At 38.3% G+C, this 26,707-nt stretch overlaps 1 protein-coding gene across 4 annotated transcripts; it reads left to right on the top strand.

The window, feature by feature from the left end:
- The first annotated feature begins 9,100 nt into the window (after positions 1-9,100).
- On the top strand, positions 9,101-25,374 carry LOC122065672 (jasmonate-induced oxygenase 4). 4 transcript variants are annotated; one of them, XM_042629499.1, is made up of 4 exons: positions 9,101-9,287; positions 14,918-15,439; positions 15,644-15,965; positions 24,887-25,374. In XM_042629499.1, exons 2-4 carry the CDS (start codon positions 14,955-14,957, stop codon positions 25,133-25,135), a joined length of 1,056 nt encoding a protein of 351 aa, XP_042485433.1. In that variant the 5' UTR covers positions 9,101-9,287; positions 14,918-14,954; the 3' UTR covers positions 25,136-25,374. The 4 variants fall into 4 exon arrangements, with proteins under 4 accessions (XP_042485433.1, XP_042485435.1, XP_042485434.1 ...); XM_042629500.1 differs by lacking the exon at positions 9,101-9,287 and adding an exon at positions 9,316-13,748; XM_042629501.1 differs by lacking the exons at positions 9,101-9,287; positions 24,887-25,374 and adding an exon at positions 21,076-22,580 and having other exon boundaries at positions 9,314-15,439.
- Positions 25,375-26,707: the final 1,333 nt, after the last annotated feature.

Below are 26,707 nucleotides of genomic sequence, written 5' to 3'. Positions count from 1 at the left end.
CTCTCTCTCTATAATTCTCTTACTCTCACTCACTCTCTCTAAACATGGAGGAGAAATGGGTGTCATTAATTATAATTATTACATATTAAAGGAAAAAAAAATTGGCACAAAATTATGGAGAGATTTATTACATAAAAACGGTATCTTTCAATGATCTTTCATCGACTTTAAAGGTTTTTACTGCATGGAATTCTTCCTTATATATACCACAGAGAAGACAAAAAAATCAACTACAATATCTTAGGATTTTTCAATTTTTTGTCTCTTACAACAATAGCTCAGAATATTAGCACTCAATCTTTCTCTTATGGCATATAATATTCCTCCTTAAATCTCTCTCTCTCTCTCTCTCTCTCTCTCTCTCTCTCTCTCTCTCTCATCCTCTTTGAAAAAAAAACGTGGAGCACAATGGAGGGAGTTTCTCCATAGAGAGAATTATAAATAATTATGGAAATATTAAAAAGGTGACTATAGAGAGAGATATACCATAAAAAAAAAAACCGCTCATAAAATCTCTCATTCCATCCCTTACAAAATCTAAACATGGAGGAAAGGGGTATTTTCTCTCTATAATTCTCTTACTCTCACTCACTCTCTCTAAACATGGAGGAGAAATGGGTGTCATTAATTATAATTATTATATATTAAAGGGATAAAAAAATAGGCACAAAATTATGGAGAGATTTATTGTATAAAAACGGTATCTTTCAATGATCTTTCATCGACTTTAAAGGTTTTTACTACATGGAATTCTTCCTTATATATACCACAGAGAAGACAAAAAAATCAACTACAATATCTCAGGATTTTTCAATTTTTGTCTCTTACAACAATAGCTCAGAATATTTGCACTCAATCTTTCTGTATCCTATTTATTAGTAAAGAAACGCTTCCCTCTCCTTTATTAGGAAATAGAATCTCTCTCCCCCCATGTATTTATTAATTTTTTGAAACGTTTCTTTTTTTATTTATTAGTAAATAAAATATTTCCTCTTCTCTCCCCTTTATTAAAAAGCAAAATCAGAAATCTTTTTTTCTCTCTCACACACATGTTCCTATCTCTACCCATCAGAAAGCAAAACCAGAAATATTTTTTCTCTCTCTCACACACGTTCCGTTCCTATCTCTACCCAACATCCATTATTTCTCTCTCTCTCTCTCTCTCTCTCTCTCTCTCTCTCTCATACACGTTCCCAATCTTTCTCTTATCCTATTTATTAGTAAAGAAACTCTTCCCTCTTCTCTCTCCTTCATTAGGAAATAAAATCTCTCCCCCCCCCAAGTATTTATTACGTCTCTTATCTTATTTATTAGTACATAAAATCTTCCCTCTTCTCTCCCCTTTATTAGGTAACAAAATCAGAGAGTTGTGTCAACTCTTTGGTCTTCTCTCCCAAAGCCCACAATCTGCTCTAAGAAAGCTCTAAGAGCCCCCTTTCTCTGTTATTTCTTTGGCTCCCAGTAAGCTATTGCAAGGTTTCTTATACAGTTCTTTAGTTTCTTCTTTTCCTATCTAATGATTTAATTTAAGGTATTCATCTTTGCTCCTTGATCCTATAATGCACTTCTTATCTTCTAAATTTTTTTTTTTAATCTCAAATTTTTTTTAATCCATACTTTTTAAATGTTCGATTTTCTTCGTTCATTTATGGGTTTATCGTATCTAATGTTGGGTTAACCCTCTAACTTGTCTCAGGTATGAAAGGACCTCAGGGCTTCATAATCCTCGATCGGTTGAAGAAGTCTTTAAGGATTTCAGATGAAGGCACGCTAGGACAATCAAGGCTCTCACCACTCGTTGGGTTTTGTTTCGTTGCTTCTCTCATTCTTATTTTGAGGATTTTTTGCTTCGTTGGTTTTGATGTTTATGTTGTTGTTTTTCTTTTGCAAATGTTGAGAAATTCTTTCAATAATGTGATCCTCATGAGTTTTGTTTCTTATATGGGTTTGGCAGTGTTTTGGTTTTAAAAAAGTAATAGTGACTACGGTATTAGTTTGGTTTATGGATGCTGTTAAATTATATATTTTGAGTATTTGAGGGTTGCAATTACTAAGGTTTCACTTTAGAGTTGGTTGGATCTCAGATTCAGAGATATCTCCAATTCTATTCCTTATTTTATTTTCATGCAATATGACCAACTCTTACTTTTCTTTGAGTCCTAAATTCCCAATAACCATTGCTTAATTGGAGATTTAATTGAGCACGTAGGACTTACATTAGATGCTCTAATAATTTCTAATGGACAAACTTTTTATACTGGATGCATGTGATTGCCTTTAAATCTGTCTGAAAAAAGAAATGGCTAAAAAGGGATTCCTTCAACATTGGATATCTGTAACAAAGTGACCCTAAATTACCAAGTAAAATAATCTATCAAAGAAAGAGTTGAGACTATCAAGCAACCCATTAATACAAAGAATTAATATGTTCTACAAGTTTTTCAATCATGTTCAATTGATTTTTCTATTTTTGTGATATGCTCTCTTACATGAAAGCATTACATTGTTGTTTTTATGAACCTTATAAGAAACTCATTTTTGATTACACAATGATGAAATTGGTTATTGTGATTGCATTATCGTTAACAAGCTTCTGAACTCTAGATTTCTCTGGTTGTAACCAAGGCTATAGAAAGAGCTTAAAAAGAAAGTGCGTCAATGTCGTTCCCTCTTCAGAGACTCCAAGATTGTTTTCATCCACATTCAAGGTTCCTAAACTAAAGAACCCATCCTCGATAGCTTGTAACTAAATCTCTTAGAAAGAGAGACATAGAATCATTTTACTAAAGAGAGGCCTCTTTCTTACCATTGATTGTCTAAAAATATGTTGTAATTGTCTATCATTATTTGAAATTTAATAGTCATCTTAAATTATTAATTGCTTCAATGGATATCATATATGATAGAAATACATCTTTCTCTCTCTCAACCACGTGCATTTGCATGTGTTCTTTTATTAGTATATATATATATGATACCAGATTACAGGATCGAGATATACCAAAATCCAGGGAAATAGAGATCTCCTAGTTCTGTATGGCAATCAGGACGAGATAGGTGCAATACCTTACTCCGATCCAGCAATGAGACAATCACTAAGATAGGTACAATACCTTACTTAGAACTAATTCATGCTTGAAATTAAAATAAACAAATACAATCATAAACTTAAAACAAAGGATTGCAGAAAATAAAAGCTGCTTGACCGGATCTATTTTTCACAGTCGAGAGGCACTACTGTAGGCTTCCCTGTGAAGATAGAACAAGAAGCTGCTATATGCAGATGCAGATGCATAAAGCTAATAATGCAATCAAAAGTAATAGATTTGAAAATAAAATTTATACAATATTTGGAGATTTTGATCCAGAGTTCTTGAGTCTTTGGGTAGGCTTGGGTTGGAAGGTTTGAGAAGAAGAAGGTTGTTTAGTCTATGGTTTGAGGTGTAGCTAGCTAACCTTTGAAGGACGATCAGACTTGAAATGATCGGAGCCTGTTGTTGAAGTCCGGTGGAGCACTTGGAGGTCCGGCGGAATACTTTGGAGATCTTGGAAGAACTTGGGAGGACAAAGCTTGCTTCGGAGCTTCTCTCTCTCTAAGTTTACAATTTGGAGAAAAAAAATTTCAAGTGCTTTGGGTAGTGGGGTGGTGCTCCTTTTATAATGTAAGGATGCTCATTTGGATTATATGTGAGTTTGGATAAAATTTGGATTACATTTGGTACTGTACCAAATTAGGTACTATTTGACATTTCATTTGGCACTATTTGGAACTGTGCACTTGAATTTGTATTTTGAAGTGAACAGTTACTGCCGACAATTGTGGAACTGTTGGCGCCGAAAGATGGAGTTGTTGTCAACAAATGATTTGGAATCTTCTATGATCTTACCACGGCATTCCACGTGTCAGAGACACTGTTCTCCGTATTGGTGTGATCAAGGGGTTTATATCCTATTTGTTTGAGCCGGATAATGGCCGGACTATCCTTTGACCTGGGACAGTAACAGTACCTCCTTTCCTTAATAGGTCATCCGAGGTTATTTGACTAGGTGTGGTTTCTTCGACTACACCGGTCGACTAGTTTATGACCGTCCTAGCAGACGTTTAAGGACCAAATTAGGGTTTGGTCGAAGAAGACTTTGATTTTGTAGCCCGACGAGATCTTCGTGAGGTTACTTCTTTGAATTTGCTGGAGGAGGATGCCTTGGAGCTGGCAAGCTCAAAGTCAGGATCATCTTCATATGGATCTTGGCCATAGCATTGTTCATGGACGGGCATTGATCCTTTGAGGGAGTTGAGGCTATAGGCACCATCACTAGAACCTTCTTTGTTTGAATCGGAACCGAGTTCAACCAATCGGGCAAGGAGGGCTTCCTTCTCACTTTTAATACTTGATTTTGATGTACTTTGAAGTGTTGGAACAAGCTTGAGATCTGTGAGGCTTTTGATGAGGGACGTCCTTTCACATTTGGAGACGTCACAGTTATCCCACCATTTTACGTTGAAGGTCCGGCAAAGAACTGGGGCAATCCAGTCAGGTGACTGGTAATCATAAATTTGATATTCCCAGAAAAATATCCATGCCAATCGGCAGTGGAGAAAGAACTGGAGGAGGTGAGGTTGGAGGGTTGTATTTTGACAAAATATTTGGAAAGAATCATGGATTTGTGATGGTAGGATCTCAATCATAGGGCCATATTGATCCCACCATTTGGGAAACCAGAGGGGAGTTTGGTTATTGAATATGTACTCAAAACAGAAGAACCAAGAGTGGCGGTTGATTCTGTTTTGAAAGCAGAAAGCTTTGAACCAGGTGTCCTGGTAATCAAAGTATGTAAAGGTTTGTGGGGTAAAGGTATTTGAAAAACTTCTTGTATTAAGAGGATGACTGCCCCAATCTTGGAGTGTGAGAATTTTGCATATGGTTATAGTCGTATGTGTAACCAAAGTTTGATCATTTCTGTCATAGTTGGGTTTGAATCTGACAGAGTCAGTTTCTACGATGATATATTCGTAGAATTCTTGATTTTTTGAAGGGGAGGTGGAATGGTGATGCCATCCTTTGTAGAAAATTTGTTGTGCCATCATAATAGGTGAGTCAGCATATTCGAACAGGGGTTCTTCAATGGTGAAGAGGTCTTCTTTGCATGGTTTTTCATGGTATTGGCTTTTGAGTTTAGAACCTTGGGCTGTTTGGAGTGGTTTGGCTTGAGTAGTTTGTAAGCTAGAGCTAGCCTTGTTTGTGGTTTGGAGGGGACCAACGGCTGAGGAAATGACCACAGCATGGGAATAGGGCTTATTTGCAGAGGTCAACTGGGATTGGCTTCGAGTAACTATCTGGTTGGATGGTGCTGCAGAGGCTGCGGAGGCACCATAGCTAGATTTGGTTTTGACAATAGAAATTGAGGAGGTGGACTCCTTAGGGGGAGCCATCCTGATAAGGTTGATTTGAAGAGTCTAGCCCTGTAGGAATTCACGGGTAAGAAAGTCAGGGACAGAGTTAGATTCTCCTTTAATATATTCTATTCGAAATTCAAAAATTGACAATAAAGCTTGCCATCAGGCATATATTTGTTTTGATGCAAGATTTGAAACATCATTTTGTAAAACATATTTAGCTGCGCTACAATCAACATGAACTAAAAATGGTTTATTTAATAAAGAATTTTGAAATTTTTGTATGCAAAGAACAATTGATAAGATTTCTTTTTTAATGGTACTGTAATTCTTTTGAGTGGAGTTCCAGATATCGGAAGTAAATTGGACTAGTTGTTCTTTGTTATCATTGGGAATTTTTTGTTTGAGAATTCCACCGTACCCAATATCTGAGGCATCGGTCTCAATAATTTTAAAAGCCTCTGGGTTAGGAATGAACATACAAGGAATCTCTTTGACTAATTTTTTGATAGTTTGAATGGTCGTGGTTTGGGCCGTAGACCAGGGAGTTGGTTTCTTTTTAAGCCGAAGATATAAAGGTTCAGCAATCTTACTATTTTGAGGAAGAAAATCATGAACGTAATTTAGACTTCCTAAAAACCTTTGTAATTGGGTTTTATCAAGAATTTGATCAGGGAATTTTTCTCCAAAGGTAATAGCACGATCGATGGGAGTAAGAGTACCATTTTCGATTAGGTGACCAAGAAATCTGACTTTGGTAAGAAAAAATTCCATTTTTCTTTTGGATAATACTAGACCATTTGTTTTAATAATTTGATAGAACGTTCTTAGATGTTTGAAATGTTGTTCAATAGAATTTGAGAAAACCAAAACCTCATCAATATAGACAATGGTGAATTGCCCATAAGCATTAAAGATGTCATTCATGATTTTCTGAAATTCGCTGGGGGCATTTTTGAGGCCGAATGGCATGACATTCCATTCATACAGGCCAAAGGGAGTTGTGAAGGCAGTTTTGTAGCGATCTTTTTCTTGGATCTGGATCTGCCAAAAACTAGATTTCATATCAAATTTTGAAAAGATTTTTGCCTGATAAATTCTTTGTAAAAGGTCTTTTTGATTTGGAATTGGATATCTAACCCATTGAAGGGCGTCATTTAAGGGTTTGTAATTAACTACTAACCTAGGAGTACCACATTCTATTTCGGTAGCTTTGCGAACATAGAAAGCTGTACAACTCCAAGGAGAAGTACTGGGCCGAATGAGGTTTTTGATCAGGAGGTCACTAATTTCTTCTTTGCAAGTCTCAAGGAGAGATTGATTCATTTGAGGTGGTCTGGCTTTAGTTGGAATTTGGAGATCTGAGAGCCCAGAAGCATATGGTAAGGAAACCATATGCTGCTTACGGTGCCAAAAGGCATCAGGAAAATTAGAACAAATATTGGATTCGAATTTTGTTTTGATTTGATTAATTTGGTGAGATTTGGGATTTTTAAGACGTTCAGAGATTCTTTCATGGAGAAGCTCTGTTTTAAGAAAGTTTAATTGCTTGATTTTGTTAACGCTTTGGTTATCAGAATTTTGGGCTTGTAAGAATGGGAAGACAATCTTTTGTCCTTGAAATTTTGTGGAAATCCCATCTTGGGTTATTTTGAATGGTTTGATTTTTTCTAAGAAAGGTTGACCAAGGATTATGGTTTGGTCAAGGTCTTTGGTGAGGATAAAGGTTTGGGGAATGCAAAGGCCTTGGTTACAAACATGGGTGTTTGAAAGTTTGTATTGGACATTTAACCCAGATCCATTAGCCGTGTTAAGGCGTTGGGTGGTTCTTTTATAGAACTGGGTTGGAATAGCACCTTCGTTGATACAATTGGCATTTGCACCAGAATCAACTAAGGCAATGGCAGAGAATTTGAATGAGGCATTAACAACTAGGGTTATGCGTACATACCAATTTTGAGAAGTTATGGTAGACACAAACCCAGGTATAGTAGGGTTAGGTTCAGTAAGAACCTGATATGCAAAAGGATTTGTTAATGGTTCATCATTTGAAGTTGAGGCTTGCTGATTTTGCTTATTGAGGAAGGCAAGTTGTTGTTTGATATGTTTAATTTCATACTGCAAAGATGCAGTGGTAGTTTCAAGAGATTTGATTCGGCCAGAATGGTCGGGAATCAAAGGTTTTGATATGTTGTCAAATTTTCTCATGATTTGTTGAAGGTTATATGGTTGGGGAGAATTTTGAGTAGCAACATTATTTTTGAGATGTTCTAGACTAGCCTTTTTATGTTCAGGGTCTGTGAAATTATCAATATAATCAAATATATTTGAATTTGGTGATGCACGAAGCATTCGGATAGATTTGGAAACACAATCTTCATAACTGAGACCAATAATGCAAGATTCACAAGTGCATGCTTGAAAATTCTCATTATTAGATGAGCTGGAAGTAGTATGTTCAGAAGCTTGGATTTGATTAAGTTTGCAATTTTCATCTTCAGAGGAGGATGAAGAAGTTTCTTGAAATAGGGCAAGAATTTGAGTTTTATCTTGCTCAGAGATTTGTAAAGAATTTATTTTATTTGAGACTCTGCAAAATTTGGCGATATGGTCAGGTTTGCCACATTGAAAACATCCTTGAGAGGATTTGTCAGGTTTTGGATATTTGAAATTTTTAGGTGTCTTGAAAGGCTTCCTGTATTTATTATACTTGGGTTTTGGAAGTGAATGGTCTGTGTAACACATATTTTTTGGATTTGTGAAAATTTTTATAGTATTTGCGAGAAGACTTGTGTTTATATTTTGTTGGAGGTCTAAGAGGAGGAAAACCAAACCGTTCGCAGAATCCTCCTAATTCTTGTTTGTAAAATTTGTTTTCCTTATGAATTTGTTTCTTTAATCTAATATCAGTACAAAGGGTGAGACCCTCTTCATGGATTAGACTAATGATTTGGTCATAGGACATTTGATCATAGGGAATAATCCCATCATTTTCTTTCCTAAGGTGTTGTTTGATTTTTTTTAGAAAACAAAGTTGGTAATCCTGTAAGAAATTTTTCTTTCCAACAGGGAAGGTTTGCGTCAGGTCTGGTCAGGATTTTGGTTAAGAAGGTGTTTTTGTACCATTTGAAATCATGTAATTTCTTACATCGAAGGTTTGATAATTGTTCAACTGTTCTATCTTTGAGATGAGAAGGGTTTCCTAGAAAGTAATTTGCAATGCTAAAAATAAGAGTATTAACAGTATCTTCAATTGGAATACCTTCATTATCAAGAAGGGGAACCCCTTCGGGTGTGATTTGGAAAGCCATAAGGATTTTAGTTTTTTGGACATCGGTCAAGACATAATCCCACCAACCTTTGAGTTGGCCAGTGAAGCCTGAAACAAGCAAGGTGGCAACAACAGTATCAGGAGTATTTTTGATACGATGTGCGTTGCTAACCATGGTCATTTCTTGGAGTTTGTTCATGAGATTATGTTCAGACAGACTATCTATATTCCATTCATAGATGATGCCACTTTGGTAGGAAGCCTGAGGAGCAGTTCCTCTGGCTTCAATTTGGAGGTCAGGGAAGACCGGATGTTGGGTTGAACTTTGACCAATTTGGTTAATTTGGGGAAAGACTTATTCTTTAGAACTCGAGGAAGAGTCCGAAAAACATCCTATAATGGTGTGAATAGCTCTGTTATTAGATTCAGCCGAAGGTTCAGCTGAGAGTTGATTTTGGACTGGTGTTTGAGAGGGTATGATCTCATTTGTAGGTAAATCAGTCCTTGGCTCTCTCATTAGCTCTTAACGGCTAGATCTTGGCTTCCTACTTTTTGGCGCTGAAGCACACGCTCCCCATCCCCCTTTCTCAGGCAGCTGCGGTCGGTGGGGACAAATACCAGGTAATACTCATCTCCCGTTAACCCACCTCTCTCCTCTCCTCCATTTCTTTTCCTCACCCTAATTTTTCTCTGTAACCTTATCTGATCGATTCTATCCCTCTCTCACCATATCCTCTCCCCCCAATCTCTCTCCGCTCCTCTCTGCGTTCTCTATCTCACCCTATCTTCTTGCCTCAATCACTCTCTTACCCTACCCCTTGGCAGGTTTGTCGGATTTATCCTTGTCCTGTCCTCTCCACGATTTCTCCATCCGCCTCCCCTGATTTCTCTCCCACGATTTTATCTCTATAGCTGATTTCTCTCCCTGATTTCGCCGATTCATCCCTGGGACTCTGTCCGCCTCTCCACAATCTCTCTCCACGATCTCTCTTTTACCTTACCTGCGTAACACGATCCCTCATTGCCGATTCATCCTTGTCCTGTCCTCTCCACGATTTCTCCCTCCGCCTCCCCTGATTTCTCTCCCATGATTTTTATCTCTACAACTGATTTCTCTCCCTGATTTTGCCGATTCATCCTTGGGACTCTGTCCGTCTCTTCACGATCTCTCTCTAACTCACTTGCTTAACTCGATCCCTCTCGCACCCTATCTTCTAGTCGACTTGTCCACCTCTGCCTCTTCTCATTTCTCTCTCTGATTTTATCTCTACGACCTACCCAGAGACCTACCCAGAGACTCTCCATCTACACCCCTCTACCAGTTTACCCCTCCGCTCACTCTCATGACCTTATTTCGACTACCACTCTGATTCTCTTTCTTTCATTGTCCCTCTCCTATCCCCGATATGATTTGTGACAAGCTGATCACGGGTACTGCCCTGGCCATACGCAGAACTTTCCGGGGCCACCGGTTTGCTGTGTAGTCAGGGGTTCTTCTTTTACTCCCCCATTTATCTCCCAATCATTTGTGCTTATCTATTTATTTGTAGATTGTTTGCATGCTCTATGTGGTAGTTTTGTTATGCTTATTAATTTATTTATTTTTAGTTGCTTTGCATATGTTATGTACTGTGTACTCCCGTCATTTACTTTCCCGTTGTCTCCTTTTTCTTGTCATGAGATTTTGGTTGGATTTTATCGAACCTGTAGTTACCGGTTTTGGCATGCACGCTCTTTCTCTTTGATTTTGATGCTCGATTATTGTATTAAGTAACTATTCTCATTGCACTTAAATATCTCTTTTTATATTTATATTTATTTTGGTGCGTTAGGTTGGCAGCCGGCATCTTTATTATAATCAGCCACACACCTTTTACATGGATTCTTTTATCCAGTCTTGATTATCTTTTGTTCTTTCTTAATTTCTACCTGTTGTGTAATGTCTCACCGTCCTGTAACGAATGTAGTACACAAGTGTAGACTCAGACTTGCCACCTAGAACATTGGATCCTTAACAGAAAAAAAGCATGGAGTTGAAAGATGTTATGAGGAGAAGAAAGATTAATATTGCGTGTAATATTGCGTGTATACAAGAGGCTAGATGGAAGGGGAAAAAAGCTAAGGTGTTGATTGACTTTAAGCTTTAGTATTCAGGAGATCAAGTCACAAAGGAGGAGTAGGCATAGTTGTGGACAAAGACCTAGAGAATGACGTTGTGGATGTGAAGAGAGTGGGAAATAGGATCATATCCACCAAGATGATTTTGGAGGAAGAGACTGTTAATATAATTAGCGCATACGCACCACAGTTAGGGTTGGATGAAGGCAATAAGATACAATTTTGGGAAGACATGGATGGATTAGTGGATCAGTATAGCCAGGATGAAAAGATTATTATAGGGCGTGACTTGAATGGACATGTTGGGAAGGATCGACGAGGATAGGAGGATGTAAATTGAGGTTATGGTGTTGGGGAGAGGAATGAGGAGGGGATCTTTGTTTTTGACTTTGCAGTTGCCTATGATCTACCTATTGTGAGCAACTTTAAAAAGAGAGAGGAACATCTTGTCACTTATAGAAGCGGACTGCATAATAGCCAAATTGACTTTTTCTAACTCAAAGGGCCGATAGATTGTTGTGCAAGGATTGTAAGGTTATACCTAGGGAGAGCCTTACTTCCAGCATAGATTGGTGGTCTTGGATATGAGTCTATGTCCATAAACTCATAAGAAAGGGAAGCCTATTTGCCCGAAGGTTAGATGGTGGGGATTAAAGGGAGACACACTGGATGCATTTACTGATACAGTGATCAAACAAGGAAAGTGGAACAATGATGGAGACTCTAATGTGATGTCGACTAAGATGTCGGCTTGTATTGAGAGGGTTGCTAAAAGGTCCTAGGGGAATCAATAGGCACCTGTCGCGGCCATAGAGACATTTGGTGGTAGGATGATGAGGTCTAGGCGATCATTAAGTTTAAGAAAGATTGCTTTAGACTTGGCAAAGGACTAAGGAGGTAGATGATAAAAAGAGATATTATGCTGCCAGAAATGAAGTTAGAAAACTTGTGGGGAAAGCGAGTGCGAAAAAATATGATGAGCTTTATAATAACCTAAGCACTAAGGCTAGGGAAAAAGCTATATCAGATTGCTAAAATGACGGATATAAATGGCAGAGATTTTGAGCATGTCAGCAGTATCAAGGTTGAGAATCGTATGGTGTTTGTAAAGGATGAAGGCATTTTGAAGAGATGGGATGATTATTTTTGCAAATTATTAAATGGAGACAGCTTAAGTGGGTCTAACAGGGAAGAGTGCATCACTCAGCAAGACACTACACGGCATGCACATACACGTAACATTAGTGCGGTTGAAGTTAAAGATGCCTTAAGAAAGATGAAATCAAGTAAGACTCCTGGCCTAGACGAAGTCCTAATAGAAGCTCGGAAAAAGCTTTGGACTTTGTGGTGTATCATGGTTAACCAACCTTTTTTAACAAGATAATGAGCACAAAGAAAATGGCAGACGAGTGGAGGAGGAGCATTGCTGTACCCATTTACAAAAAACAATTGGAATATTCAAGATTGCAACAACCATAGAGGCATAAAACTTATGAGCCATATTATGAAGCTTTGGGAGAAGGTTATTGAAGCCCGCTTGAGAAGAGAATCTGATGTCTTAACCAATTTGGTTTCATGCCAAATAGATCTACTACTGAAGCCATCTACCTTCTTAGAAGACTCATGAAAACCTATAAAACTGCCAAGAAAGGCCTACACATGGTCTTTATTGATTTGGAAAAGGCCTATGATAAGAGTCCTTATAGAGTTATTCTGGCATGTTCTAGAGAAGAGAAGGGCGTTGAGCAGATATGCAGACATAATTAAAGATATGATGAAATGGTGACTAGTGTGAGAACTAAGAGTGATCAGGGGAGCGAGTTCCCAATTACTATTGGGCTTCATCAAGGATCAGCCTTAAGCCCTTACCTATTTGTACTTGTAATGAATTTTCCCTTACGTTGGAAAATGACATGGCGACTATTGAGGGGAGAGAGATACAACAAAGTGACTTCTTTAGATATTTGGGATCTATCATAAATAAGGAAGGTGATATAGAAGATGATGTGTCACATAGAATTAAAGTTGGAAGGATGAAGTGAGATGTGAGACCAGAGTTTTGTGTGACCGATGTGTCTGTAAAAAACTTAAAGGAAAATTCTATAAGACAGTCATACGCCCAACCATGATATATGGTGCGGAATGTTAGGCAGTGAAGAAGCAACATATTAATAAGCAGTTTGTAGCGGAGATGAGAATGTAAAGATGGATGTGCGGGAAAACTAAGAAAGATAAGTCAAGGAATGAAAGCATTTGAGTGGACTTGGGGGTTGCCCCAATCTATGATAAATTTCGGAAAAATCACTTGAGATGGTATGGCCATGTTCAACAGAGGCCATTGGATGCACTAGTGAGGAGGACTGATATGATCCAACTAGAAGGACATAAAAGAGCTAGGGGCGGACCAAAATGACCATAGGAGAAGTGATGAGAAAAGACATGCACAGATTAGGCCTTGCGCCAAGTATGGCATTGAACAGAATGGATTGGAGGTCCAGGATCCGGATAGCAAACCCATATAGCTGTGTCTACTTCGTTACTATTTTTGCGATTTGCTTTCTGTCACTTATTTTTCCATGTTGTATACATATATATATATATATATATATATAGACACACACACACACACACACACACACACACACACACACACTCTCTCCAGCTCGAGGGGGAGTGTTGAATATTGTACTGCTTGATTAATATAAGGTAGAGGTTGTCCATGACAGAGGCATTCCATTCCATTCCTATCTTGTTTACCCTCTCTCCTCTTCTCCATCCCCATTGTTCTCATCTCTTCTTCACACAGGCCCTGGTGATTGAGGTTTCTCATAATAAGAATTTGGTTTATTTGAGAAACATGTCTCTAATTCATGGATTTTCGTATATTTTCTGCTTCCAACCATTTTGTGTAACAGTAGGAGAAAACCTGTGCCATGCACAGGAGGTTAAGGAAATAAATATTAGGTCTGGGACCTTCTCCTTCTTCTGATCTTATGCTTTCCGTTTTCTTTTGGCTGAGGTTTACTCGTCTAGTGGTAGTGGTAGTGGTAGTGGTAGTGGAGATCAAAGTATGTGTCCTGTTTTTGTGTTGCTTTAATAATTGTATTACCACCATAAATGTTTAAAAAAAAAAAGAACTGTATGTGGATAATGGAAGATTCAGTTGCATCAGGTTTACAGAACAACTACAATTTACGGTGATGAGCTGATTGTTTGAAAAATCCAAGTACAGCTTCAGGTGAAACCAAAATAGGTATAGAACTGAGAGAGACCTCTATTTGCAGCATTGCTGCAATACCACTTCCAATCAGAATCCAAAATTGTAATTGCAGGGATCTGGAATGGAGCAAGGGACAAATCGAGATTCAGAAAAATGGAGATGATTTTGCAATCTTATTGTTAAACGTTAACAAAGAATGAGAAGAGAGAATGATGAAAAATTAAGTAACAAAATGGTGGTGAACCATCTTTGTATAGCCATCTCTCTCTTCATCTTCTGAATGGGAAAAATTGATTTGTCAATGCCAAAAACCCTTTTTAAAGCTGGATGATTTTGCATTACTAGAAGTCAAATGTTCTTCTGTGCCAAAGAGATAATGATACTTAATGACCTTGGAGATTGAACATAAGAAATTAGAGGACTAAATATGGATTCAAAGAGAAGTCGTCCGGAATCAAATCAGAGGATGGCAATTTGGATGAGAGAACCTTTTCTATTACTCCGATGTCTGTGTAGGAGATACAAAGAGGCTTTTAGGAACAGGGAAACACGAGAAAGAAAGGCGTGAATATCTGCAATATATGTGTTGAGACATGGTCCTATCTGGTGAAAGCCTATGTGTGATAGGGATAAAACCAAAACCTGATCCAGTGGGATCAGTTGGCATAGGTAGGGGGGAGATTTATTTTGAATAATGCCAGGATTAAAGAGATTTTTGGATAAAGAGTTTCATAGGGAGAGTTTCCTATTTCCTAAGAGGGATCTACTTTCTAATTTTCCTTTTTCGAATTGAGATTTAAAATAAAAATACATGCCTGTCCTGCACACTAGTGATATGAATTGCAGGATGGAACATGTGATTTATCAGGTTGACTTAAATGATTTTCATACTAAGCCATATTTGTTGGTGCAGAATTTTGCATATCAATTCTGTAGCCTCATAAGCTTTCATGGAAGTTGTTGGTGGAGTGCCTTTTTCCATACAAACTATTGCACAATCGGGTCTTTTTGATGTTCCTTCCCAATACTTACAACCACCTGAAAGTCGACCTGGATTCTGTCATGAAAGTTCAGATTCAAGCATCCCCGTGGTCAATCTCTTCCACTGTGAGACCAAACAATTGGGCAATGTGCATAAGGAGCTTTCCTGTGCTTGCAGTGAATGGGGGGCTTTCCAGGTCATTAATCATGGTGTTCCAAAGCAGTTGCTTGACTGCATGAGGAGTGCAGGACTTTCATTTTTCAAAGAACTTTCAGAGGAAAAGAGGGATAAGTACAGATGTGATCTAAACTCTGCTGCTTCCGAGGGTTATGGCAGCAAAATGTTGATGAAAGAGGACAGTGTTCTGGACTGGAGGGTTTACTTTGATCACCATACGCTACCATTATCTCGACGTAATCCAATACGGTGGCCAGACTCTCATCCTAATTACAGGTTGGTGGGTCATTTCTGTTATTTTTTCTATTTGTTACTCATTCTCGTGTCTCATAAATGGAAAATTAACTGCATAATATCCTGTAAAAGTGGTTCCTGTAATTTAAGAGTATCCATTATGAATAGAAATAGTTTGGTGCGTATTAACTCAGGATCCTCTTCTTGTATTTGATGTTTGAATATTGATTTGGATTAAATTTGCAGGGAAACTGTTGTGGAGTATAGTGAGCACATGATGACACTAGCTCAGAAACTCTTGAGTTTGATCTCTGAAAGTCTTGGTCTGCCATCCTCATGTATGGAAGAGGCATTGGGGGAAATCTACCAGAATATCACAGTCAGCTTTTATCCAAGTTGCCCCCAGCCAGAGCTTACACTAGGTTTGCAGGCCCATTCTGACATGGGTGCCATTACACTTCTGATACAAGATGATGTTGCAGGTCTTCAGGTATTGAAGGATGACCAGTGGTTAACCGTACGACCTTTATCTGATGCTATCGTTGTTCTTTTGGCTGACCAGACTGAGGTATATTCTTCATATCCTTAACTGGAAGCTTCCATTCAGTGTCCTATTATTGGCTTGCCTCAGCGTCCAGATTCTTTCTTGGGTCCAAAGCAACAATACACTTTGTAACACTTCACGAGTTTATGTTGATTTTTTATTTTTTAATTTTTAAATGAAGATGCTTATGTTATATCCTATGATTTGTTTATTGCATGTTGCTTTCCCCATATTAGGTCATTGTTAGCATAATTATATCATATTGCATTGATATAGCTTCCATTTTGCATATAAGCATAACAAAATAAAATTATCATTGCTATAGTACATATTGTCATATACTGCACACTTAGACACCTAGGCAGGCGCCTCTCCAACACTTTGGGTCACTCAGTTGCCTTGACATCTATCATATACTGATACTACTTAACCATTTCTTGTCAATTAAAATTTGGTCATTCAAATTCTGGACTATGATGCTGGCTAATGAAAGCTGCTATTTATGCCAAACTAATTGTGCAAGCTATATTCACTTTGTTTTTTTTGGGTGAATAAAAAATTCATTATCAACAACATCCAAAACTTGATCCCAACTTAATGGGGTTGGCTACATGGAGATTTCAAGCCAGGACGAGCGCGAGGATCCATGCAAAAATATTGACGGGTTATGGCTAATTATAAGTGCTGGCTCTCAACCTGACACACCACTATAAATCAGCTCCCAAAGAAGGGAGAGAAAAAGCAAATGACCAACCCTTAAGAGACAAGAGAGGGTGATGTAGATAAGTCACTTGGGCTTATTTTATTGCAAATAAGCCTTGTGTTGTGTTATGTATGTGTTGAGCCTTTGATCCCAAGGGTTTTCTTTGAAATGGACCACTTTATTGGGCCTAAAATATGGGTAAAAGGTAGGAAAACGGGATTTAATTCATTAGTTTAATTAATTGTTATTTAATTCAATAAAGGCTCATTAGGCCATTGGTCGGTTGTAAAGTCCCATATGGACTATTAGTTAGTTAGTTCTATTCCATGTTGGAGTCATAAAGTCAAGTCCTAGTCCTATTTTGAATTCCTAATTGTAGTAGGAATGACTAGTCCTCTTTGGAAAGTAGCTCCTAGGAAGTTGTGTTTGAATCATCAATGGAACCGGTTGGGAACCACCAGGTAAATGAACCAAAAGAGCTTTATGTTGCATTGAAGTTAGAAGAGATCAAAGGTGCATATGTAGATGACCCTATGGATACATCCGAAGATGTTGAAATTGAGCATGTGGAGTTCGTCATCCCATTAAAGTATCTTGAAGATCGAGCTCCTCACATTCTAGACTACATCTTTATTATCAAAGAGTTACTTGAATTTTTCTACGGCTTGAAGAGGGACGTGCACTGTGATATAATCACCCTCACACTCTACAAAATTCGAGGATGAATTTTTTCTAAGAGAGGGCGAGTTGATGTAGACAAGTCACTTGGGCTTATTTTATTGCAAATAAGCCTTAGGTTGTGTTATGTCTGTGTTGAGCCTTTGATCCTATGGGTTTTCTTTGTAATGTGCCACTTTAATGGGCCTAAAATATGGGTAAAAGATAGAAAAACGAGATTTAATTCATTAGTTTAATTAATTGTTATTTAATTCAATAAAGGCCCATTAGGCCATTGGTCGGTTGTAAAGTCTTATATGGACTATTAGTTAGTCCTATTCCATGTTGGAGTCATAAAGTCAAGTCCTAGTCATATTTTGAATTCCTAGTTGTAGTAAGAGTGACTAGTCCTCTTTGGAAAGTAGCTCATTGTCTTAGTATGATTGTAAACTTCCCCTCTATAAATAGAGAGGCATATGTACCATTATTTGAGAGATTTGAATGAAAATAAAGTTTGCAACTAAATGCTTAGAGCTGCTGAGATAGTTGTAGGTGAGAAGCCCAGACTGAGATAGTCACCTCCTCCCCACTTTCCCTTGTTTCTTCTTTGTTTAATCTTTCTATTTTCATTCTTAATTGTTGTTGTTTATGTTTACTGTTGCTGTGAGTATTAAAGAAGTTCAGGTCTGTCCAAGCATTAAAAACCAGAATCGATCAGCCAAAGAGTTCTTGTTCTTGAAGCCAATCGACTCTCATTGCTGCCCAAGTTTGAGATCTGATCTGCAGATCCTTTGGAGGACTGGTTCTAGACTCTAAGAAGGTCAATTGATCCTCTCTTGAAGACCATCTGAAGTCGACCAGCTGCTGTTCTAAGAATCTTGAAGTTTTCTCTCTCCTAGGTCAGAAAATCAAGAAAGCTTGTAACTTCACAACCAGTCGTCAAAATCTTCTCGACTTTGGAGGCTTTTGTACCCTCCCTAGCGGCTATCTATGTCCAAGAGTGCAGCTCAATCGGACTCCCACAGGCCTGGCTGCACCTCTCTCTCTCCAGCTCTATAGCAGGTCTTTCTCTCTCCTATTGGGTTAGGTTTTGCTCTTGTATGGGTATTGTATCATTGGGGGTTTATTTGATGGTCTTATTTCTTTGTTTCTTGGTCCTATTTGTATTGTTTGGGGTTATAAACTGCTGGGGTAGTTTCTTGTAATCTACTCCTGCATTAGAGGGAGTCCAAAGCAAAGAGGGGGAGAGGCCCCATGACAAAATGATATAACTATTCCTAGGAGAGGTAATACAAGTAGAAGAAGCACCATAAATCTTTCCTTTGACATCAAAGGAAATGGATTCCCATATCTGCCTCAGAGGGCTTTAGTACGGTGGCACATAATGCAAGCTTGCCTACAGAGTCACAGACTGAAGACCTGACAAAAGTCATGTCGATCCAAATCCATTCCCTCTGAAAAGGGAGGATAGCGGCAGAAAGGGAGCAGTTGAAGAACAAGTGGTTTAAATCTTCCATTCTGTTCCACGAAGAGCGAACAAGGGAGAGACTGGAATCTAACGGTGGATGAGGAATGACTTCATTGGAAGGTAGTTGTTGGAAAGGCTCGCTGGACAATGAAGCTATGACAAGGGATGTGATGCTTGAACCAAATAACCTTGTGCCAAGGAGAGAAGTTTCCCTTGTCCTAACAGCTAAATGGGCCTGAGGAGGCGGGGGTTCCAAAGAGTATAGTCACCTCTTCTTTGTTGAGAGCTGATAATGGGGGAGAAGGAGTTCCAAAAATGGTTCAAAAAGTCGACCGATATTTCAACGGTATCCAGTAGCCCATACCAAATAGCCTATAGGTTTTGACAGGTTTCGACATGTTTTATAACATGCTTTTAGGGGAAACCAAGTCTTCTATTCTCAAAAATTCGACCCTCTCCCCTTATATTTTTCTCTGTGAAGTGGGAAACTTGGGGAAACACTCAAGATTTCCCCCCTTGTGCCCAAAAAGCTTCAATCTAAGCTTGGATCTTGCAAAATCTACCCAATGAAGGCTGCTTGGACAAAAAAGGTAAGTCCCATCTTCCCAAAAAATCATTTTCTTTTCTAGAATATAGTTGTAAATAGAGTAGAATGATGTAAATTTTTTATATGTTAGTTAGAATGACCTGATGTACGCATTTACGGTTTCCAATTTTTTTTTTGCGTGTTATTTTTTATTTTTTATTTATTTTTTGTTTTTAAAAATACATTTACTTATAACATATATTTGAAAAAAAATAGTTGATGTTTGGTGTTCGATTTAATATATGTTGAACACCATTGGCCGATCTACAGCGCGGTGGTTTTGGTTTTAGTTTTTTTTTTTATTCCAAAATTCATTAAATACTTGCTGAAATTATTTAAAAAAATATAAATAATTATGAAAAATACTCTATTATGGTTTGAAAATTCAAGAAAAAATTGTTGAATTTATTAGAAATACATTTACAATCAAGATTGATTAATAATGTTATTTCTTAACTAAATAATTAGTACTAAAATAATTTAAATAGGAAAAAATATAGTGATTTGTTGGGAATTTACAATAACCTTTAATTGTTTTTATGAGATGTTATTGATGTGTATATATTAATAATTTGTCTCTATTTTGTTGGAACGATGTTGGTCCCAAGATTCCTAGTGTTGCATAATGGCTGAAAGAGGTGGGGTCATATTACCAAAACATGTTGGATGAGATTGGTAGGGCTAGGTAAGGTGTGAAGGGGCCAACTGCATATGAGATGTATAATGTCTTGCCAAAGCAGAAAAAAGAGTTGGTGGATTACATTGAGGAGTTGAAGCCAATGTGGGAGTACTATGGAGTGACCACCTATGTATACAACCATGGTTTTGCTCTAAATTTGTTAAGGACTAAATGTGGTGGGGACTTGGTGAGGCTAGGGTTGACAAAATTCGTGACAAACTATGTTGCATTAAAGAGCTTTGAGACGAAGAAGTCTGGATTGAGGTCCATATTTGCTTCAGAGGACTGGTTTAATTGGGATGGATCTAATTCTAGGGAGGAGAAGCGGCTCAAGCAACTATTGCTAGTGAAAGATTCTGGGATGACATCAAAAAAGTGAGGATATTAGATCCGATTGTCAGCGTCTTGAAGGTGGTCGACTCACAGAAGAAACCCACCTTACTAATCATATGGGCCGCTATTGAAATGATGAAGATGGAGGTGGATGCGGTGTACAGAAAGGGTAACAAGAAGTTCCTTGCCATAATCAAGGACTGCTGGGAGTGGCAGCTCACGCATCCTCTACGTAGGGCTGGCTAGTTTTACTTTATTCACCTTACTTGAACTTGTAAATTTTGACATATACTTTTGCTTACTCATTATTTTGTAGTATATATTTTCAGCATACTATCTAAGCCCCAAGTACCAATACAAGCATAGACTTGCATTGAGAACTGATCTCATAGATGCAGTTTACATCGTGGTGGAGAAGGTTTGAGTCAAACCCAACGGCACAGAATATTATCAACACAGAGATAAGTGTTGTAGTTATTAATTGATGCAATTATTAATCTAGGATATTAACGCTAAGTTGCTAACATTGGTACCAGAATACAGATGAAAGCCTTTAGGGATGGTATTGGGAGTTTCGGCCGGGCAATGGCTATTGTAGGTCGAGATAACACTGATGCTAGTTGGTCCAATGACCTTATTCTTTTCTTTCATATTTAGATATGCACCATCACAGAAACCCACCTAATAGTCTCTCATTGTCTTATGCAGCTGAATGGTGGGTGCAATATGGAAGAGACTCAAACAACTTGTCTAAAGTAGCAATTAAAGTGTTATCCCTGACATGTTCCGCCACTAGGTGTGAGTGCAATTGGAGTACTTTCAATCCATACACTCAAAGAGACGGAACCAATTGGATGCTATATGATTGTCAGACTTGGTGTATATGCACTATAATATGAGATTGAAAGAAGAGCACATATGCTTTGGCATGTAGAATGATACTACCTCAATCGAGCTTTGCCGATATCTTCCAAATAGATGACGATGATGAAGATCCCCTTTATGAGTGGGTTAGAGATCGAGGTAAGCCACTTTTAGATGAGCCTGGTGGTTGGCCTAGCAGTCATATTGCTTCAGGAATGGATGTTGATGTTGAAGAATATATGTCAGAAGAGGGCAGAATTCACTCAGAGACACCCAATCCATTTGAGTCCCACCCTGGAGTTGGAAATAAAGAAGAGCGCTGGTCACCTTCATCGTCTTCCACTTGGACCCCTAACCCGACACAAGATGATGATGATGATGACGATGACGATGACGATGACGATGACGATGGTGATGGTGATGGTGGGTATAATGGCGATGATAGATTAGCTACCCTGCGAGAGGAGGATGATAGGATGTGAAGAGATCCGGTTTCACAACCATCACTAATCAGATTCACAAGGGAGACTGAGTTCACCCATACCACGCAAGATGAACATCACGATTTTCGACAACAGAGGCTGTAGTAGAGGATCTCGCAGGAGGTTCGGGCCTGAAGATGAGACAACTGGGATGGGCCAAAGCATGTATATATCTAGCTTGTCTGGCACAATGGAAACCATGAGTTTGGGACAGAGTGGAGGATTTGGGCATTTGCTTGCACCAGAATTCATTGACTTGAGCCCTAGTCCAATACATCATGGTGATAGTGGCTTTGAGAGTGCCGGATCAGCTGCATCACATTATGGGTATCCATCATATGATGTATATGCCGGTAGACCATCCTTCAAGAGCACCGGTTCATTTGGATATGGTGGTGGGTATGGACAGTATGGTATATCTTCTACCTCATTTGAACAGGAGGGTAGTTCAGGTGGTGGGTCATCTTTTGTTGACAGTATCTTTGGGTATCCTTCCCAACCTTGTGTGCTATATCCACATACTATTACTGTGACTGAGTCATTCCCTAGGCTGAGATACCTAGCTGATGTTGATGCATTTTATTGATGGGTAGTGATAGACTACCAAAATAATTGGGCCCAAAACATGTCATGGGACGCATATGTGATGCATTCAGAGGAGCGGCAATGACATCTGCAGTGGTACGCAGCTCGTGGACTTGAACCGAGTAGACACTTTACTTGGAATTGACTTTTGAGTGTTGAGTGTTGAGAGATGACTCATGATGATGTAATTTTATTATTTATTTTGGATCCTTTGTATTATGTATTGATGTAGATTGTAGACTATGTATTTATGTAATATAGTTTCAGACTTTCAATCAACAACTCATCGTACATTACCAAACTTTTGGTTCACCCGCAAGTATGACTTTATGTATTTTTTCTATGAAACTAATTATGTGAATATGTTAGAAATGTCTAAAATAGGATGTCAACAAAAAATAAGGCAAGAAAAAAAATATATATTTTGGTTGTCAAACCAAAGCTTCCACCCAATCAGGAAAAATTCTCTGGTTTCCTCAAAATTTCCCAGGTTTTGACCGAAAAGGGTCGAAACTTGGTTGAATCCTGATACCTTAAACCTTGGTTCCAAACAACAGTGAGTTGTGGAGAGTTCGTGGCAGGAGGAGACCAATAACCCATGTACATGATATCCGCAACCGTGGAATGCTTGGAAAGCCTTGAACTATAAATGGCTCTGGCACTTACGGCGTGAAGAAGAATTCCCAAAGGATGCCAATGATCAAGCCAAAGAGAGGTGGAGGTGCCATCTACAATCTGGGTAGAGACGGCCCCAATAACAGTTGATCCAAGAGACAAGATCTTACGCCATACGTAAGAAGCATCAGATGAGGTTGTGGCTGTCTAGATGGAGTCTGAGCGGAGGAGCCCTAAGTACACCCAGTCAACCCAGATACTTTTCTTTTTTGTGACCAGCTTAGTAATACCAGCAGTGTTAACGTCCTTGATACGTCTTAGACCAAGACCACCATCAAATTTTGGGAGGCAGACGGCTGCCCAGCTCAAAGACTGAAGAAGAAATTTGGAGGAGTCAGAACCTTTCCAGAGAAAACCAGCCATAAGGGACTCAAGCTTAGAGATGCTAGAAGAAGGAAGCCCATAAATACCAGACCAATAAATATAAGAGGCTTGGAGGGCTGATCTTATGAGTTCCAACCTGCTTGCATAAGAAAGATGCTGCCTTTCCATAACTGAAGCCGTTTTCTGATATTGTCAAGCGTTGGGGTTCAATGATAAGCAGAGAGTCTACCTGGAATCAAAGGCAATTTGAGTGTGCAATATATAAACAAAACATACACAACCTAAGATATGAGGTGGTAAACTAAACAAAGAAGCCTTGGGATATAAAATAGAAAAAGGAATTTGGTTATTTAAAATGAAAGAGGGGTTAATAAGAAAGCATGTAGGAAGAACAAATTCACACCAAAAGTGTTTGGTAACATATATCTAAATCATACTTCCAATGTCTATTTTTCGTTCGACTATCCCATTTTGTTGAGGGGTGTATGAACAGCTGGTCTGATGAATCATATCATTAGCTAAACAAAAATAAATCGTATCTCAGTCTGAGTATATTCAAGTGCATTATCAGAATTGGATATTTTAATAGAACCATTCAACTGAGTTTTTACTTAAAATTTTGTTTTGAAAATGGTAAGGAATTGAGATCAATCCTTAAACAAGTAAACCCAAGTTAAACAGGAGTAATCATCCACAAAACTGACAAAGTAAGAAAATCCTAATTTATTACGAGATCGATAAGGACCCTAAATATCTGAATGAACTAAAGAAAACATAGTTGAACATCTAGACACACTACGAACTGGGAAGGACGCACAATGATGTTTTCTAAGTTCGTTGGCTTCACACTCAAAATGAGGAATTGATCTACATCTAGGAACCATTAACTGAAGCTTGGATAGGGATGGATGACCAAGTGGAGGATGCCATTGAAAAGAAGATCTTGTAGTAGTAGTCAAGGTTTAAAGTATTGGTACGTATCAGTATATTGCCAATTTTGTCATGTATAGCTTTTATTGCCAGGTGAGTTGGAAACTGATCAACCTTAGAATTAGAAGGGATGTCTTACTGTCAAATGATAATGCCTTTATTGCCCCTCCCCCCAAAACACACGCACACACATGAAAAACTAAATAGATAATGTATCATATTACAGAATGAGTGTCAGTGATTCCTTTGAGATGGTTCTTTCTTAAGTTGATGCTCATGTATAATGAGTTGAGGTGATAGGCCATTTCATGGACCATGTCAATTAGATTCAGAAGAAAAAGGAAAGAGGGGGAGGAGGTTGTTTCTAAGAAAACTAGTTTATACAGTATATTGTGTCAAATATCATAACATAAACTTCTCCAGAATATTAAACTTCGTTATGTGAGTGTTGTTAGGGCGTGGCACTGAAGTATTAAGCTCCTGTGTCTTCGAATCTATGGAAGATAATGGTCATCACAAGGCTGCAGATTCCTTTGTGCAAATGTAACTTATATATATATATATATATATATATTTGTGCTGATGTTTGTGATTATGCTTCTTGTTTGAAAGGTGCTGAAATCTTGCATCCCTTTTATCTCTTGATGGTTCCACAACAGATTTTAAGCAATGGCAGGTATAGAAGCGCTGTACATCGGGCTATCACCAATTCAAAGAATGATCGGCTGTCAGTGGCGACATTTCATGATCCTGCCAAGACAACTAAAATATCCCCAGTTGCAGAGCTTGTCAACAAGTCCTCACTGCCTCGGTATCGTGAGGTTGTCTATGGGGACTATGTTTCCTCATGGTACACCAAAGGCCCAGATGGCAAACGGAACATTGATGTGCTTCTAATTCACCATTAGAACTCATTCCACACTCATCCAACCCCAAATAATGTGGAAGTATCATCAGTGTAATCATCTGGATATGGAATTTCTTCTAATTCACCATTAGAACTCATTCCACACTCATCCAACCCCTAATAATGTGGAAGTATCATCAGTGTAATCATCTGGATATGGAATTTCTATGTCCTACGTATGCCTCTGTGTCTTCACAACTTAACAAGGATATTTGAAATTGGGAAGGCATTTGTTTTGCAGGTTGTGTTGTTTAAAAGCAGCTAGTGTTGACTCAGATTGGAATATTGAGTCATTGACTTGACTCTCCGTCCTTGAAAACTGCGACTTAGTTGCGAGTGCGGGGGTTCCATTTATTACTTTTTAGGGTCATTTACATCAACCTCCTCTCGCGTTTGCCTATATTACATCCTCTCCCCTTGAATTTGGTTTATTATGTGTAAACCCAAAATCTAACCCCATAAGAGGGGTGTTAGTTTTGGAATACAAAATGACATAATTAACCTTCTCCAACTTTCCTCGTCTCTTTCAATTCTTCTCTATCTTCCGCTTCTTCTTCATCTCCTCACTCAGAAAAACAGAGCTTCAATCTGTTCTTCAATGGAGGATGCATACTATTATGGCAAATGGGGTGGGGGTTACGGAAAGGGGTTGGGGCGGTGGGTTGGGAGGAATAAAAAGGAAAATCTAAATATGAAGCTGAAAAAAGGATGAACAGTAAAATCAAAGGAACAAATTAAAAGAAAAGGGAAGAGGATAACTTGGATTGAAGGTGGTTTCTTTTTTTTGCTTTTTGTTTTGGGATGGGGATGGGGTAGTGTTCAATAAGAAACGAGCTTCTGTTCCTTGAAGAATTTCTCAGTTATCACTTGTTCCCTTATTTCTTGGTTTCGGATACACCATCTTCAACGTCTTTTTTTCCTGTAATCGATAAAAAGTATTTGTATATAAACGTGGATAAGGAAACTAGAGTGAAAAATACCGATTATTCTGTTTTCCTCTCATCCACTACTATCTATCTATTTTTTATTTTTTTCATCTTCATTCAACTCGATTACTGCTGTGCTTTTATCTAAAATTTTTTTTCCTGTGCTATCAACTTGTGATGCATGATAAAAGGAGAAATAGGAACAGAGTCACATCGTTACCAAGATCAGTAACAAACCTCTGCTTTTGCCTGTTTGGAGCTTGAAATCAAGGATTTTAGACTCATAGAACCCCGTGTTCTCTGGTTCTCTTAGTAGGTCCAGTTCTAAGATATCCGTACTGTTGGAGCTAAAACAACCGGTATGGCTCTTGAGATCAATGTCACCTACTTGGATTCTGCATATCCGGATGTGGGTACCAAATAATCTGCTCTTTCCTTGAATATGATCTCAGAATCTTATTTGCTTATTGGGTCTGGTACTTCAAAGAAGAAGACGAAAAAGAAGAAGACAAGGGTAATTATGTTTTTTTGTATTCTAAAACTAACACTTCTCGTAGAGTGTTAGATTTTTGGGTTTAAATGTAACAAACGAAATATGAGGGTGGAATATGTAATATAGGCAAACGCGAGGGAAGTTGATGTAAATT

This window comes from Macadamia integrifolia, unplaced genomic scaffold (assembly GCF_013358625.1).
Source record: "Macadamia integrifolia cultivar HAES 741 unplaced genomic scaffold, SCU_Mint_v3 scaffold2086, whole genome shotgun sequence".
Classification (NCBI taxonomy): Eukaryota; Viridiplantae; Streptophyta; class Magnoliopsida; order Proteales; family Proteaceae; genus Macadamia; species Macadamia integrifolia.
Note: the sequence above shows the minus strand (reverse complement) of the source record. Positions and strands in the feature narration are given on the sequence as shown.